Raw genomic sequence first — 17982 nt, forward strand, 5'->3', positions numbered from 1 at the left:
CAAAACAAAACTTTTACAAGACAACTTAGCTGAAATTATTAATTGGTGGGGAGTCTTTCAGTGCCAAATTTAACCTAGCTAGGGCATAACTCTAGTCATTATCTCAATTTTGACTAGGCCATCTCACATACCAGTTTACAAGACCAAATTCAAACCTGGGGGAACCAAGACTGATGCCTGTGTCCTGCCACCAGTTGTCTCCAGATTGTCACTTCAGACAGGTTGTTAGGAAAAAAGAAACTAGACTAAGCTTGCAGCTGCCTCACCTGCCTCCATTGTAGTTGAATGGGAGAAGTTATACCAGGCTCAAGACCTACTGCAGTGGGGCTGAAGCTTTTATTTACCTGGAATGTTTAAATGCTTAGTGACAAAAACACAAAAAACAAGAATCCATATTTTGGACTGGTACCAGTTTTGAGAACAAAATCAGACAAGACAAAAAACATCTAACGAAACAAGACAGAAGCAGAGACCATTAAGTAACCCTAAATTTTGATGGCGTGCCTGGCAGCAGTCAGAGTGAGGAAGAGACCCCAGGGCCCTGAAAACTCTCAGGGGGTGCCTCCCCTGTGGAGACTTCCATTCTCTGGCAGCCGGCTTGGCCAAGGCCATCCGACCCCAAATGTGAGTCATTTTACAGAGCAAAAAGTAACAAGTTTATCCCGTAAAGATTTATATGCAAGACAGAACAAAGCAGATAAATGCCAGGGCTACTGGAAAAAAGTCAATTAGGCACACAATACACAAAGAATCAAGAAGTGCGGATGGTCAAGACAAAAATGGGGGGCAGAAAGTGTTTTAACCAAGGAGGAGATCAAAAGTTCCCTCAGCTGGCCATCCATCTTTAAAGGAGGGCCATTCCTCACTGCAAAGTGTAAGCTAATTTACTTTTCCTATTCAAATTAAGTGCCCTTCCCTTCCCTGCTCTCCCAGATCACTCAGGAGAGCACCAGCCAGTTGCTGCCATTGCCAGGATTTGAGCTGTTGATTTTTCTCTCCAATTAAAAACAGTTAACGTAACACAAGACAATCACTTAACAAGACAGGACACTGAAACAGACAAATTGCATGTGCGCCCAGGCTGTAAACCCGAGGGATTTGGCGTCCCTCCAAAGTATGGACTCCACGTCCCACTCTTTTCCATATTTCTAGATTCACAGTCCCGTCCTCTGGGAACCAAGGACAAACTTGCTGCACAAAAGTCAAAAACTTAAGTAACTGCTTTTTATCTACCGTTACTCCTTTTCCATTTAACAAACTAAGTAAAACTTGTAAAAACAATTCTTTTTCAGTACTTACATTTTGCCCCATATTTATTACTCCCGAATTAACTATTCCCTGCTACTTACTACTTTTCTTTTCCGCGCAGCTCGTGTAGCAGGATCCTTCTCAGATTATATCCCAGTATCTTCAAGGTCTACATCCAGGAGAAGAGGGTCCCGGGTTTCGGCACCATTTGCCGAAGCCAGCTGGCCAAGGGTCCTCGAAGAGTAGTGCTGAGAGGCTAAAAGGAAAATAAGACAGACACAGAGGGGTTCGGGAGGGTCAGATGCAGCAATTTGTATTCAAGGTTAGTGCTTTACCACTTGAGCTACAGATCTACTTCTGGCATTTTTTTCTTTTTGTTATTTGGAGATAAGATTCTCACAGACCTCCCCCTCCCCCTTTGGTTAAGGCTGGCTTTGAACCATGATTCTCAGATCTCAGTCTCCTGAGTAGCTAGGTTTAGGGTGAAAGCTACCAGTGCTCAGCTCAATTGATAATTTTTATGGGTTCAATACACTAGCAGTTTTAGATAGAATGATGAGAGGGATAAAAACAGCCCTCTCTTCTTCTGGAGTTATTCTAGAAGAGAAAGATGGAAGCTAATTAGTAATTACAGAAATAAGTACAAAATGCCAAGCTGGCATGGCCAATGGCTTATGCCTGTAATCCTAGCTACTCGGGAGGGTGAGATTTGAGGATGATGGTTTGAAGCCAGCTGGAGGAGAAAACCAGAAGTGGAGCTATCGCTCAAGTGATACAACACTAGCCTTGAGTGCAAAGAGGCTCAGGGACAGCACCCAGGCCCTGAGTTCAAGCCCCACAACTGACAAAAAAATTAAAAAAAAATACCAAATGAGACAAGTCTGTCAGAGGAAAGACATTGTATCCCCTAAGGGGAGTGGTAGCTTATCCTGAAAGACCCAGGAAATGTTCCTGGAGGAAGGGACACTAGAGCTCAAATCTGAAGGATGAAGTGACTGGATGGAAGCATGCAAAGGGTCACCACGCTGTGAGGCAGGAGCTCTGTTCTTGTTCCTGTTTTGCAGATTCACCCCTAAACCACTCAAAAACTTTAAAGAGAGATAACGATAACGAACCAATTCAGTTGTATTTCAAATAATATGTTATGATCTCAGGTTTTGAGATTGGAAGGGAAATCCTAGAACATTGCAAAGATAAGTAATTCTACTTTCTACATGTCACCACTAGAAAGGATGACATTGATTCCCGGTGACACTTTCTTTGTTTCTGTTTCTTCATTGTGCAGAACAGCTAACCGGAAGCTGCATGACAGCAACGATGGCCTCAGGAGTGCCCTGGAAAACACTTACAGCAAGTTCAACAGATCCTTGGTATGTAATGTGTTTGCTTCTGTCTAGTGAGTTGCTGTCTTGGAAGAGATAAGAGGAGAACTTTATGTGGGTCTTTATAATAATGACAACTCTTTCTAAGCCAGACATCTGTGGCTCGCACCTGTAATCCTAGCTACTCTGGAATCTCAGATCTGAGGATTATTATGTGAGGAGAGCCTAGGCAAAAAAGTCCATGAGACTCTTAATTCTTTCCAACTAAGCAACAAAAGTCAGATATGAAAGTGTAGCTCAAGTGGTAGAATACCAGCTTTGAATGAAAAGGCTGAGTGAGAACATGAGACTCACATGTCAAGCCTCAATACTGGCACCAAAAACAAAAAAAAGAAGTAAAAGAAAAGACTTTCCAAATTAAAAATAAGCTACCCATTTGAAATGCCTTAATATTAACCAACTCTTATATTAGATATAATAGGTAACTGGAGAAAATTAGGTAAAATTCTGTTACCTAATATAGGTAAATTAGGTAAATTTTGTTACCTAATATAATAGGGTTTTATGGATCTGTGTAGAGGCAGAGAAATAAGAACCAACAGAAGAAAATCTCATGGGGTGAAATCTTGTCAGGGAGGGAGAGCTGCTTCTAGCTGGGAAGTGACTATAATGAAATATTCATTATGACATTGAGCTTATTAGAATGAATGCCTTAGATTTCAAAACCTCATCCATAAGCCAATAAAGCCCCTGTTGGAATAGTTCCCCCTTGGACTGAGATTTGAACTTTGCACCTTGTGCTTGCCTGCCTTTCTTGCCTACTACTTGAACTATATCTCCAGACTTGCTATTTTTTTCTTTTTGCTTAATTTGGAAATGGAGTTTCATGGGCCACGGGATCCTAGGAACCATTTGAAATTTTAGCACCTTCTGAAGCCAAGTTTGCTATGAAGCCTCTTTTCCTGATTGGGGTCAGATTTCAATGTCATGTTAGAATATGTAAGAGTCAGTCACGCTACTAAATTATGGTTCTAGAAGAGAAGTTCCAGGAAATTAGTGTTATATGGGCCTGACACATCTCGGGAGCCAGGATGCTCCTTGATGAACTATAAGTAGAGTTTGGACTCAAGCTATGATTGGAAAGAGAGGGAACTGTGGTCAGTTACCTTTGATGGAATTTTCCATTTGATTTCCAGACTCATTCCTAGTTCATCTAGAATCTTAAACTTTTATTTACACTAGAAGTTAAATTGTGTGTCTGCATATTTTTACCTATGCATTTATGTATAAATGTTTATTTAAACTACTCAATATTTGCTTATGTATTACAGCGCATAAGTAATATATCTCCAGGGAATACAATTTCTAGAAGCAGTCCCAAATTCAATGGTCATTCTCCTCAGCCTGTGCGTTATGACAGGTATGATCTGCTTTTTTTGTTATTTATTTAGAACAAAGTTGAAGGGATAAGAAATTTCCTTGGAGGTGGATTTAAATAATTCTATAATCTCGCATTAAAGTTTTATGCTGTGTCCAGGTGGTAACAGTAAATAAAAAATGTTTTAGGGAAGTCAAAGTTATTTATTTAAGATGCTCCAGTTGGTCTTATGCAAGTGTGTCATTACCTCATCCCTGTATAAGATATGCTTTGAAATTATAATGTGTGATAATACAGTGTGTGTTTTGTATGATACTGTCAGTGTTGTCATGATCTGTTACTGTTTAGTATGTAAGCATAATGTTATGTGAACCTGGGCAAGAAAAAGAAACCAGAAAAGCAAACAGAAATATGGTTAGTAACTTGGATGATTTCAACTCAAAGAATAATGGTGATAGCAAATGATTATGTTGTCTTTCAGGATAGTCTGTTACCAAAGCTTATTAGTGAGCATTTCTGGGAAAATACTATCCACATTATTGTTCTTTGACTTGTTAAAGAAAATAATTGGGAAGTTTCTTGGTTTTATAGGTAAATGCTCATCCTGTTATGAGAAATAATAACTTTTAAAAAGGTGTAAGTGTGATTATCAGTTTCTAGACTAATATTTAAGCTCAGTTTTAAGCAAAATTATTTCAGAAACTTCATGACTTATTTTTGAAAGTGTGGATACCACAAGTAAGGCTCACACACACTGTGCTGTAAGGAAAGTGTCCCCAAATCACTGCCTCAGAGTGCCTCAGAGAGATGGAGCACAGCCCTCAGGCATTCATAATTTTAGAATGGAACCAAGGCATCCCAGCCTGGGCTAATGATGCATCCTGGGGAATAACTAAGTTGATGTGCAAATTTAATGGTGTATTTTGTTTGGGTTGCTAATATAAAAAACTTAATAGGGCATGTTATATATTTCATTTCATTATTTGTGTAGCTTTTTGACTCAAAGAGCTTTACTTCTGACATTTTGGTTGTTAATTGGAGGTAACATTCTTATGGACTTTTCCTAACCCATCTGGATTCAAACATACTCTGAGATTACAGCCTTCTGTGAAGCTAGGATTACAGGTATAATCCTAGAAGCCACTGGTATCCTAGTTATTTGAGTTTTTGTCGTAACTGCTTATTGCATAGAATGAAATTTTGCTGCTTTGAACTTTGGTTGGATTCCCTTGATGCTTAAGCATGGCAGGCACTGATTCTTGACAGGTGAGGAGGTGGGATCTTCTGACCACACCCCCCTCATGTATTCTGCTGCCTGTGTGTTCTTGAGCATTCAAGTAAAGCCAGTCTCCCATGTCATCACCAGGTCATCCCGCTCTTCCTATGTGGATGAGGATTGTGACTCCCTGGCCCTCTGCGATCCGATGCAGAAGATGAATTACGAAGTGGACAGCCTTCCCGAGAGCTGCTTCGACAGTGGCTTGTCCACCCTACGAGATTCCAATGAGTATGACTCAGAAGTGGAATACAAGCACCAGACGGGGTTTCAGAGTTCTCATGGGGTGCAGGAGAGCTTTGGTGGTGATGCTTCAGACACAGATGTAAGCCCAGAATCTATGGTCATTTAAAGGCCTTGCTTTGGCTGAAATGTTTTGCCATATTTGTCATGTATCTGAAATGAGAATGCTAAATCCATAAACAATAGAATAAGCTTTTTCCCCAACCAAATTAGGGAGACAATTTTCAAGTATTTACCATTCAGGGCTCTGTCATTCCAGAACCATGTTAGCTGTAGAGTCACCTGAAGGTTTCTGTTCTTTGAGATGCACATTAACCAGAGACGTTGTTTTTAACAGGTACCTGATATAAGAGATGAGGAGACGTATGATTCGGAAGGCTTGGCCTCGGTCTTAGACTTAAAGCCTCAAGGGTCTGTGTGTGAAAGGAGCACTGGCAACTCCTCCAGAAAGCCCATCCTGGCTCTTTCACCTCAAGTAGGTAGCTTTTGAAAACTTCATCTTCTGTTACTTGTTAGGGGGAAAACTGGAAACACTGGATCACCCATTATATGGTTCTTTTTGTCCCCCTAGACAGACATGAGGGATGACAACTCCAAACCACTTGGCTTTCAGAAAGCTTACAAAATTGTGCTGGCTGGGGATGCTGCGGTTGGGAAATCTAGCTTCCTCATGAGACTTTGCAAGAATGAATTTCGTGGAAACACAAGTGCCACCCTGGGTATGGCTTCTACTTCAATTGATAATGAAATGAGAAGATTATTTTCTTTAACAAAACTTCTTTTCTTTAGAGATTAGATACCCAGATAGATATATCTCTCTTTCTCTTTCTTTCTGTCTTCCTCCATTCATGTATGTGTATGTGTGTGTGTATTTGTGTGTTTATGTTTGTGTGTGGTGTGTTTTAGGTCAGCAGAAAGAACGGTCCTTTGTTTTGGCTAAATTCTAACTTTAGCAAAGGAAAACTGGCAAGAATCTACTTAACTGACCTATCAACCAAATCTTAGAGCCTTATATGCTAGATTATTTTATTCAACATATAATTGTTGAATTCCAATAAAAACTAGATGCTAAGGACATACAAGTAGGTGCGAAGGGTATACAATGAAGAAGGCCAACCAAATCCCACATTTCGGAAACTCACATTCAATGGAAAGAAATGGAAAGAATGCAGAAATTTTAAAAATCTTTATAAGACTTCTAATTAATTTTATACTGCCAATCATTTTGCTATGTCTTGATATTTCCCAATATTAACCTACTCATCCTAACTTTTACCAGTGCTGCCTGCAGACTATCATCCATCCTCAGAAATATGATATGGTTCTTTCACTTTTCAGATGTTATTTGTTTCACTTCAGCTTTTGTTCAATAAATCATTTTAAAACTTAAAAAAATGAGATTTGCAACAGAGTGCAGATTTGCACAGGAAGACCAGGGAAAACCTTTCTGATAGATATCATTTGATGTGGTGAATTGATGGAAAGTTTGTGAAAATTATAGGCAGGTGGAGGTTCCCCTCCACAGCTCATAACAAAGGAATACATAGTATCTTGAGCTTCCCAAGCTACTCGAATAATATTCAGTAAAAGAGTTGATAGTGTACAAATCCTCATTTATTTTTTTCTTTACCTAAAGTGTTGTTTGATAGCTGGAATTGTTAGAACAAACTGATTGCCCTCTTCACGATGGATTTCCTGCTAAATCTATGATTCTCTGATAGTCCTTTCAAAATCACAAAGTAGAAAATTTACTCTGTGTGTGTATGTGTGTGTGCGTGTGTGTGTGTGTGTGTGTGTGTGTGTGTGTGTGTGCACATGTGTGTATGACAGTCTTAGAGGCTTGAACTAAGGGTATAGGGGCTGTCCCCGAGGTTTTGGGCTCATAGCACTCTACCACTAGAGCCACAGCTTCACTTCTGGCTTTTACTTTTGGTGGTTAACTGGAAGGAAGAAGTCTTTCCTGCAGGGCAGGAATCTTAATCTTCAGATCTCAGCCTCCTGTGTAGCGAGGATTATAGGCATGAGCCACTAATGCCCAACATGAAAGTTCACTTTTTGATTTATAAAAAGGCTTCAGTATTTAGGTTGGTTTCTAGAAGCCATAATATTTATAAGACAAAATGTACATACACATACAAATATATAGGTATATATGTGTATCATATACATATGCATATACTTATTAATTTATATAAATACAGTCCTGTACCATGCTTATAACACACCTATGTGCATACACTTATGTATAAAACTCAGGCTTATATGGTTACATCTGCACACACATGCATATATAACACTTCTAACCCCACATGAGCACATATAGATTCACATGCATTTCTTGCACTCACAGTTATAGATGATTGAATCCAGCTGATCATTTGGTAAACAGAAGATAAGTTTTCTCCTTCCTGAAACTAGGCAGCCTGCAGGCAGTGTATCTGCATGCATATGTGTGGTCTGACTTTCGGTTATTCTTCAAAGGTTGTTCTCCTTGAAGGTCATATTCCCTTCTACCTCACTGAGTGCTGGCTTACCGCTTTTCCTCTGATCTAAAGAGTACTTGACAGTCACAAACTAATGGGATTATTTACATCATGTTTTCCATCTCCTGTTCTCTTTCAGGAGTGGATTTCCAGATGAAAACTCTCATTGTCGATGGAGAACACACAGTCTTGCAGCTCTGGGATACAGCTGGACAGGAGAGGCAAGTGCTTTTGGCTTCGGTTGCAAACACACCTTTGTAGGGCATTTGATGAAATTTCTACTCAGAATTATATATGATTAAAACGTCTATAATTTTACATATGCTCTATCGTATCAGATTTTTTTTTTAGAATTCAGAGGTATAAGTTCAGTAATGCTCAGCTTTTTTCACAACCACTCATTTGTGGGTGTCTCCAGGCTTCCTTTCAGCTGATGTTTGGTTGTTTGGTTGGCTCAGAAAGACTGCCTTTTCCTCATAGGAGAATCTGAGTGAGGTGACACATCTGAGTGCAGCAACAATGGAAGGAGCCACTTAGCTGCACAACAGTAAAGGAGGAAGCAGAGAATCTGTCAGATCCTCTGATCAAAAGACAGAGATGCAAACTAAATAGCAGATGTGCATCTGGTGATGATATTCAATCTTGCATGCATTTCCAGTGGCCAGAAACATAAGGCACAGGTTTTAATTTTGTCTGTCTCTTTAAGGACAAAATTTTGTCTACTCAGTTGTTAAATAAATAAGCCTGCCTTTGTAGTAGATACTATCAATAGGCTGAGACAAGGAGACAAGAATTCCTCATGGAACTCGGATTCTCCAGTAGATGAAGTTACACAGGTCCCACCATCTTAGTGGGACCTGTGGTTGGCATGGCCCTGGTACCACCTACTGTGGTTGGTTCAGAGCTCAGACAGGTTCATTACTTGATGTATGCTGTCTTGTCATAGATCGTCTACATCCATGATGCAGAGTGTCGGGCACATACACTATGGTATTCCATATTCTCAGTCTTTCCATGTATCCCACCCTCTCTGCCAACCAAAGTCAACATAGCATTTTGCTTTCTCTTTTTCTCACCCCTCCCTGCCTGCCTGCCTCCCTCCTTCCCTCCCTCCCCTTTCTCTAACTCTTTCTCTCCCCCCCCCCCCACCAGCTTCCTCTTCTTTGTCCCTCGTGGAGGTTCTAGTAACTTGTAACTGGTAACTGACATTGAAATTGAGTCATGCTTTCACTGCACTCTGGTTAAATCCTTAGGATTGTTTGGTAAGAAAAAATCATTGGATTTGCTAAGTCCCCCAGAGTCGCATCTTCTTACCTTTCTCTTCATCATGCATCATTCAAGGCCTTGGTGATGGCTGACTCACAGCAATGGGTCATCACAGCACTTTCCCTTCACTTGGGACTGACTTTAGAAGATGAGAGAGAAAAGTGAGCGTAACGACGAAGGGTGATGCAGCACCAAGCTGGCTGACTGAGTAGTGAGGTACCTTTTTTCCCCCCCCAGATTCAGAAGTATTGCCAAGTCCTACTTCCGAAAAGCAGATGGTGTTTTGTTGCTGTATGACGTTACGTGTGAGAAAAGCTTTCTTAATGTACGAGAATGGGTAGACATGGTTGAGGTAAGGAATCAAGATGAAGAAACTGAAATTTATATGGTGGAGTACAGACAGTGTCAGAAAATGCAAAAATGACTAGAAGCCATTGATCTTAGCTCTCAGCACAGAGGCATGCTAGAGTCAGTGTCCAGTGACAACTGGCTTCATTGTTCATCCCTTGGGAGTTACACAAGTGTCCCCCAAACCACAGACACTATTGAAGGTAGTTTCTGGGAATGGAAATTCTGAGTTGTTTTTTTTTTTTTGCCAGTCCTGGGCTTGAGCTCAGGGCCTGAGCACTGTCCTTGGACTTTCTCATGGCTAGAGCTCTACCACTTGAGCCTTAGCACCACTTCTGGCTTTTTTCTATGTATGTGGTACCGAGGAATCGAACCCGGGTCCTCATGCATGCTAGGCAAGCACTTTAACCACTAGGCCAAACTCCCGGCCCCTGAGTTGTTTTTATAGGTTAAATAGAACCCTATATAATCAAACTGAGAGTGGTTGTCTAGGGGTAGAAGTATGGTTGGAAGTAGGTAGGAGAGTCTGTATGGGTTAGAAACACAGGTGACATTTCACAGTGTCTCTCCAAATAAAAAGCTGGAAGTAGAAGAAATATGCTAATTTTATGAGGCCAGAATAACCCTAGTACCAAATGTAGGTTTAAGAATTATATAAGAGGGGAAAAGCCACTTGTACAGTACTCACCTGCATGAAATCTAGTTTTGAATGTCAACAAAAAAAAGCTGGAAGTGGAGCTGTAGCTCAATTGGAAGAGTGCTAGATTTGAGCAAATAAGCTCAAGGATAGCACCCAGGCTTCGAGTTCAAGTCCTAGTACTGGCACACATAGATAAAATTGGGCTACAAAATTTTGTAATAGAATTATGGCTATAAAAGTTATGGTCATTTATTTATCTGTCATGGATAATTTGTTGAATGACCAGATAAAAGTTTGGAAGAAAATGCCTGAAACCTGATGAATTCTTTTTTTTATTGTAATTTTTTTATTGTAATTAGTAAAAGGGTTACATGATATTTGCCAGATAGAAGGTGCATTAATTCACATACATTGATACCCTTTCATATGTCTTGGTACCCATTACCCTCCCCCCCACACCCCCCACCCGTCTTGGTTTTTCCCCCTTCCCTATCAAATTTCAAATATCCAAATACAAATAAATTCAATATATCAGATAATAAAGTGAGATACTATACCAATATGAGATAACCAAGGGACAGCAAAGGAGATGAGAGACAACATAGTACATTAAGGACAACAATCATTCATTATATGGCTTTTGTTTCACTATCCTGGAGGTCCTTTCAATTCTGATGAATTCTTTTTATGAATTTTTACACATTCAGAATATTTTTTATTATCTTCTTCTTTGGGTATTCCAAGTAGGTAGAAGTCTGTGGTCATGCCTCTTAGTTGATAGTGGTTTTTGTGCTAGAGATAAGAAATAAGCAGATACATATTTCCTTTGCCGAAAAACTGGTAACTTTCAGTACCTATGTCCCTTTTTATTAGCAAGGATGGAGTATAGAGTAGTTGGGGGTTGTGTAATGAGTTTGGCTCCAAGCCTTGGTTCTTAGATATTCTTCTTCAATTCTTTGAATTTCAGTTTTCTTACCTGAAAATGGGGATAAAAGCACGGTTGTACTGAGTGAGATTGTTAAAGTTTAAAGATTGTCTTAAATATAAATAATTCTTAGATTGCAATTAGCAATAAGACTTAAAAATAATAACAAATATGCACTTGATTGTCCCAAATATGACATAAAATGACTATGAACAAAGCCAGGTGGTGGTGGCTCATGCCTACAATCCCACCTACTAGAGACTGAGATCTCAGCTTCTCTGTGAGTCCAAGGAACTCTTATCTCCAATTAGCCAGCAGCAACAGAAGCAGAGGTGTTGTTCAAGTAGTAGAATGCCAACCATGAGTGAAAATGCTAAGGTACATCACTCAGGCTCAGATTCAAGCCCCAGGACTGGCAAACACAGAACAAAAAGAGTATGACTGTAATGATAGTTTATTTACATTTTTGTAGCAATTGGACAGATAGCTGTTTCTATTCTATCCATAATCGCTGTTGTCACAGTACTTTATCTGATGTTGGATGGCTGCTTATGTTTTTTCTTGGTAGGATGCAACCCATGAGACCATTCCTATCATGCTGGTAGGAAACAAGGCCGATCTTCGTGACATTGCTACCGCAGAAGGACAAAAGTGTGTCCCAGGATATTTTGGAGAAAAACTGGCCATGGTAAGAGGGTGGGCTGGAACTGGAAGAGAATATAGGTGTGTGTAAATGGCTTCAGACTCAGAAGCCTTTCACTTTTACTTTCCTTTGTATAAGAGGTTCTTTGACAAGTCTCTACCCTGTCTGGCCAGGCGCCTCTCCTTTTTTTACCAGAAAAGTTCCCAGTGTTCTGCCCTGAAGGAAAGGAAGTACTTATTTCTAGGTGTATATTCTTCAGGAAGGGAAGACAGTCTCATCAGCATTTTTCCCACTGATTTTTATTGACAGAGATGAGCCAGAATGAACTCCCATCCTCCTTCCCTCTTGCTCTGTTCCTGGAATATTTCTGTACTCCAGGAATCCAGAGGAAGGGAAAAGAAAGAATATTCTATTTTATTAAGATCGGATCAATTTCAGAGAAACACCATGCTAAAGGGGAAGTACAGGGCACTGTCTTGACTGGCTTCAAGGGAATTGGAAGGCTTCTTTTCTCTTGAGATTGTGCTTTAAATCAGGTATGGGATCAGCTCAGATGCCCCTGAATAGATAGATGAGTGCATCAAGACAATGTGTTACATATGCATATGGAAGTCCTCTCACCCACTAGAAAGAACGACATCATAATATCGGTAAAGAAATCTAGAAAAACCTGGAAAAATTATGTCAGGTGAAGTCAGGCCTAGAGAGACAAAGTATGCACATTTTCCTTTATATATTGAAGCTAGATTTAATTTATATACTTATAAATAAATACTTTGGGTGATATGCAAGTGTATACGATTGTATTAACTGATGTACAGTAGATTCAAGGAAAAACTGAAATCGTATAATTCCTTAATAAGGCACAGTCAAAGCTCAGCAAAGTTAAACACAAGGAAGCAGCTATTCAAGTAGCATGGGTGGAGTTAAGAAGAAAGGGAAGAGAAGAAAGAGAGAATGCTATCAAGAATTCAGTGTTAGGTGTGGGGGCTCATGCCTGAAATCCTAAATACTCAGGAGGCTGAGACCTGAAGATTTCAGTTCAAACTCAGCCTGGGCACAAAAGACCATGAGGCTCTTACCTCCAATTGAACCACCTGAAAACCAGAAGTGGTGCTGTGGCTCAAAGTGGCAGACCACTAAGCCTTGAGCCAAAGAGCTCAGGGACAATATCCAGGCCCAGAGTGCAAGCCCCATGACCAAAAGATGAAAAAAACAGAATGCATTGTATCAGCAGGGAATGTGGCTTAGTGGTAGAGTGCTTGCCTACCATGCATGAGGTCCTGGGGTAAGGACTCAGGCACTAGGCACTGTCCTGGGGCTTTCTCAAGGCTAGTGCTCTGCCACTTGAGCCACAGCACCACTTCTGGCTTTTCTATGTATGTGGCACTGAGGAATTAAACCCGGGTCTTAGTGCATGCTAGACAAGCACTCTACCACTAGGCCAAACTCCCAGACCTGCTTAAAAATAATTTTTTAACAAGAAAAAAAATGAAAAAGAAAGAAAGAAAGGCTTGTCCTTTGGCTGGGCACTGGTGGCTAATCCTATAATCCTAGTCACTCCAGAGTCTGTGATCTAAGGATCACAATTTAAAGCCGGGATGGACAAATCTGTAAGACTCTTATCTCTAACTAACCTGAAAAAAAGTCAAACTGTAGTTCCAGTGATACAGCGCTAGCCTTGTGTGAAAAATCGAGGGAGAATATGAAGCCCAGCACACACACGCATACACACATGCACACACACAGATTAGTGCTTAGTCTAAAATGATCTTGGTTTACACATTTGCAGAAAGGATGAATTTAAGGTCTGTGTGGATTACCACTGTGGGAATGTTTTCTTTCATCAGTGTCACAGGAAGGCTTCATGGCCTTTAGAAAGAAAGGCTCTCCGCACCCTTACACAAGGAAGCCGAGGCAGTGGGCCAAGCAAGTTCATGTACTATCAGACTCATTTGATGCTAGTTTTGATGTCTGTCACCAGCACCAAGGAAGCACACTTTGTTTCTTTTTCTTTTTTTCCTGTTTGTGTGTGTGTGTGTGTTCATCCTGGTGCTCGAACTCAAGGTCTTGGCATGGTCCCTGAGCTATTTTGTTCAAGACCAGTACATCATCACTTGAGTTATATCTCTACTTCCAGCTTTTTGGTGACTAATTGTAAGTAAGAGTCTTGCAGACTTTCCTGCCTGGCCTGGCTTTGAACCATGATCCTCAGATATTAGCTTCCTAAGGAGCTAAGATTACTGGCTGTGCATGAATTTAAAACGAAGTTCCACTTTTTCACACTTTTGAGTATTATTACTGCAAATCAAATATGATAAATGTTTAAACTTGATGATGCAAAGGGAGATGTGTTCATCACTTGCAGTCAGAGCTACTTTATTGTGTGATGAGCAAAGATCCTTGTGTGGAACTTAGAATGTTTGGTCCCCTGCCAGTTTCATTTCCCTCCAGTCTTCAGGTTTAGTTTCCTCAAGCATGTCTTGCCTTCCAGTTTTCTGTGTCCTCACATGTCATCCTGTCACATCCTGGATGTAGAAGTCAGCTGCAGCACAACCTGGGGTGTGTGTGTTTATGTGTGTGTACATGTGTTCATGCTGGTATTGAGGGCTGGTCTTCTACTGCTTGAGCCACACCTCCACTTTGGGCTTTCTGCTGCTTAATTTGTGGTAACACTTCCTCATAGATTTGTCTACCCAGGCTGGCTTCCTCTGGTGATCCTCAAATCTCAGCTTCCTGAGTAGCTAGGACTATAGATGGGAGACACTTGCACCCTGCTAACACTACCTGTTTCCACCAGCTCCTCCTTTCTTTTGTGGTATGTGTAATGTTTTCCTATCTTTGCGGGATGGCTTGATACAGGTCCCATTGTGGAGTCTTCCCCAATTTCAGTCTCTTCTCTGTCTCCTTGCTCCACAAGCCATCAGATCTTCCCTTCAGCACATATAGGAATATTAGATCCATTTCCAGGCCCTCAACACAGTTCTTTCTTTTCTTCCTTCCCTCCTTCCCTCCCTCCCTCCTTCTTTCCTTCCTCCCCCTCTCTCTCCTTCCCCTCCTCTCTCTCTTCCTCCCTCCTCTCTCTCTCTCTCCCTCCTCTCCCCTCTTTCTTTTCTGTGACTATCCTGGGGCTTGAACTCAGGGCCTGAGTGCTGTTTTTGAGCTTTTTAGCTCAAGGCTCAAGGCTAATGTTCTTCTACTTCCCACTTTTTGGTGGTTGAAAATTGGAGATAAGAGTATCATGGACTTTCCTGCTTCAGCTGGCTTCCAGTCCTGATCCTCAAATCTCAGCCTCCAGAGTAATAGGATTATAGGTGTGAGCCACCAGAACCAAGCTTCAGTCCTCCCTTCTTAAAATGTTTGTTGCTTAGACAAAAACAGAAATAACACTAGCAATTACAGTTATTTCAAATGCGATTCAGAAAATACCTGTGAGGTATTATCTCTACCAGGAGGACTAGGTAGATCTAGAAACTCAAGGTAAGAAACTAAACTGAACTTCAGGGAGGGGTTACCTAAGAATCCCCAAAGTGAAGAAGAGACATATTAGAAAAAAAAGGGTAGTGGGGGGTAAAGTCAACCTAGGTAATTGGAAGACCAAGCAGGTACAAAGGTCCTGAGATTGGTAGAAAATTGGAGAAAGAGAAAGCAGAGCCAGGTTGGGGAAAGCATTTGAACATAACCTGAAGAAGAATGAGAAGCACTGAAAGATTCGAAAGAAAATGATAGCACACTGGTCATACCCATTAATATCACCAAGGTGAATTACAGGTCTGCAACATGCTCACTGCTTATTGAGAACATCAAGGCTGCCTGGTACCAGTGACAAATGTCTGTTATAATAGCAATTCAGGAGGCTAAGGTCTGAGGATCCTGGTTCAAGCAGGAAAGTCTATGATGTGGAGTGCCAGCTGTGAGCAAAAAAAGCCACTGGTTCCAGTGCAAGACAAAAACAAAATAAAACCACCACACATAGATTGCTAGTTGCTGGTTGCAGGGGAAATGAAGCTTAAAGGCAAGTAGGCCTTGTTTAGCTGCTGGCTCAAAGCAACCAGACTCAACCCTGCCCATCAGTCATTGGGCTCTGTGCCTGGGTGCTGTTCCTGAGCTCTTCAGCTCAAGTCTACTACCCTTCCCCTGGGCCTGGGACTACAGTAGCATAAAACCTAGATATATAAGGCCAAATAGGATGAGGCTAAATGAAAGGACCTCCAGGATATGGAAATAAGAGCTTTATCTTGAGTGATTGTTGTTCTTAATGTACTATGTTATCTCTCTTCTCTTTTTTTTGCCCTTTGGTTAATCTCATATTGTTATTGTATCTGACTTTGTTACCTGGCATATTGTATATACGTTTATTTGTTTATTTGAAATAGCAAAGGGAAGGGGGGAAACTAGGTGATTGGGAGGGAGTGGGGAGAGGGAAATGGGGACAAAAACATGAGAAGGGGTATCAATGTGTGAGAAGTAATGCACTTACTATCTGGTGAATATAACTGTAACCCTTCTATACATTACAATAAAACTAGGTAAATTAAAAGAAAAAGTCTCTCGGTCTTTAGTACCTGGACTAACTTTGACCCAGATCCTCAGATCTCAGCCTCCTGACTGGTTTCTTTAAGGTTTCATTTTTGTCTCTTAAATTATTTGATATGTAGCATTTGGTAGTCAAGTATATGATTATTGCAAGTAAGCTATGAAATGTTATGTGTTTTATATGCAAAATAATCCTCTGACTAGAAACTATTCCTGGAATAATTATTCTTGGATTTGCTACTCTGAGTACAAAAATTCCAATCCAGTTCCTTTCTTATGAGTGGGTGTGTGTTCCTGTGTGTGTGTGTGTGTGTGTGTATGTGTGTGTGTGTGTGTGTTTGTGTGTGTATGCATGCACACCTGTATGTGCTGGTACAGGGGCTTGAACTCAAGACCTCACTCTTTTGTTTGGTTTTTATTTTCTGGAAGTTAGAACTCTACCACTTGAGCCACATTTCCACCTCTGGATTTTTGTTGGTTAGGTGGAGGTAAGAGTCTCTTGGATTTATTTGTCTGGGCTGGTTTTGAACTGTGATCCCCAAATCTCAGCCTCCTCAGTAGCTAGGATTACAGGCCTGCTCCACCAGCTCTCAGCCTGACCTCAATTTCTCAATTAGCATGCTCAGTGAGATAGTATACTTTGCTTGATTTCTATTGTTTCTAATAACTAAAATTTCAAGAGACCCAATTGAAAGCTCTGTTCTACATATGGACTTCTCTTCTGCAGACCTATGGGGCATTATTCTGTGAGACGAGTGCCAAAGATGGCTCCAACGTAGTAGAAGCTGTTCTCCATCTTGCTCGGTAAGGTCATATCTTGGGTTCAAATCTTCACCTCATTAATGTACATATCAAGTTCCTTCACCCTGACATGAAGATCCAGTATATATTTTGCAAAATACTGTCCCATGATTCAGTTCAATCCACATGGACATTATAACCCTCGGCAATGCTACTAGTTTGGCCTCTGAATATTGGCAAAATATCAAACATCTTTACTGCCACACAAAACAGGTGCATCTGAAGTGTCATTGACATTTCTGTGAAATGTCAGCACAAAACTAATAGTTGACTTGTACATATCTCCAGGAACCAGATTATAAACACCAGAGTCTGTTATGAATATAACTGCCTAGTATGATATGTTTTTCTAGATGAAAAGTAGAAAAAACTTCTAATAAAGCAAATTACACATCAGGCTAGTTGGAATCACAATGTCAAAATTATTACCTAGGTAATGATTAAGCTAAGGCAATGGTCTTCGTCATAAATAAGATTTTGGAATGTAGATTAGAATGAAAATTGCATCTTTAAAGAACTTGTATGTAAATGTGCATATTTTAATTCTTAAAAGAATTCATAGTAATTCACAAAATTACCTGCTTAGTTTTTTTTTTTGCCACAAATGGAAAGATGATTAGATGGTTCTTTCTATCCTAAAGGGCTTCTATAAACACTTCTACCACTCCCTGCCCAATATTTACATGAAAAAGGAAGGAAGATGCATAAGCAAAATTTAGCATGGTAATTTCTAATTGCATAGAAAACAAACATATAGTTTTAGGCACAACTTCTTGTTCCCATTGTTTGTAAGAGCCTTTAGTACTAGAATTTATGTCTCCTGGTAAACACAAACAGTTAAATGACTTTGCAGTGTTTTCAGTGATCCCTTTC

The 17982-nt window shown here is 40.4% G+C and overlaps 1 protein-coding gene across 2 annotated transcripts in view; it reads left to right on the forward strand.

The window, feature by feature from the left end:
* Positions 1 to 17982, forward strand: part of Rasef (RAS and EF-hand domain containing) — a 76044-nt gene that overhangs the window by 51149 nt on the left and 6913 nt on the right. For both annotated transcript variants that reach the window (XM_090329573.1, XM_090329574.1), the window contains 9 exons: positions 2534 to 2618; positions 3902 to 3990; positions 5315 to 5549; positions 5805 to 5942; positions 6039 to 6186; positions 8090 to 8171; positions 9454 to 9568; positions 11698 to 11817; positions 17036 to 17112. In XM_090329573.1, coding sequence (XP_090185699.1) covers positions 2534 to 2618; positions 3902 to 3990; positions 5315 to 5549; positions 5805 to 5942; positions 6039 to 6186; positions 8090 to 8171; positions 9454 to 9568; positions 11698 to 11817; positions 17036 to 17112 — 1089 coding nt within the window. The remainder of the gene's footprint in view (positions 1 to 2533; positions 2619 to 3901; positions 3991 to 5314; positions 5550 to 5804; positions 5943 to 6038; positions 6187 to 8089; positions 8172 to 9453; positions 9569 to 11697; positions 11818 to 17035; positions 17113 to 17982) is intronic.

The sequence above is a fragment of the Megascapheus bottae genome, chromosome 3 (genome assembly GCF_031878675.1).
Source record: "Megascapheus bottae isolate mThoBot1 chromosome 3, mThoBot2.hap1, whole genome shotgun sequence".
NCBI lineage: Eukaryota > Metazoa > Chordata > Mammalia > Rodentia > Geomyidae > Megascapheus > Megascapheus bottae.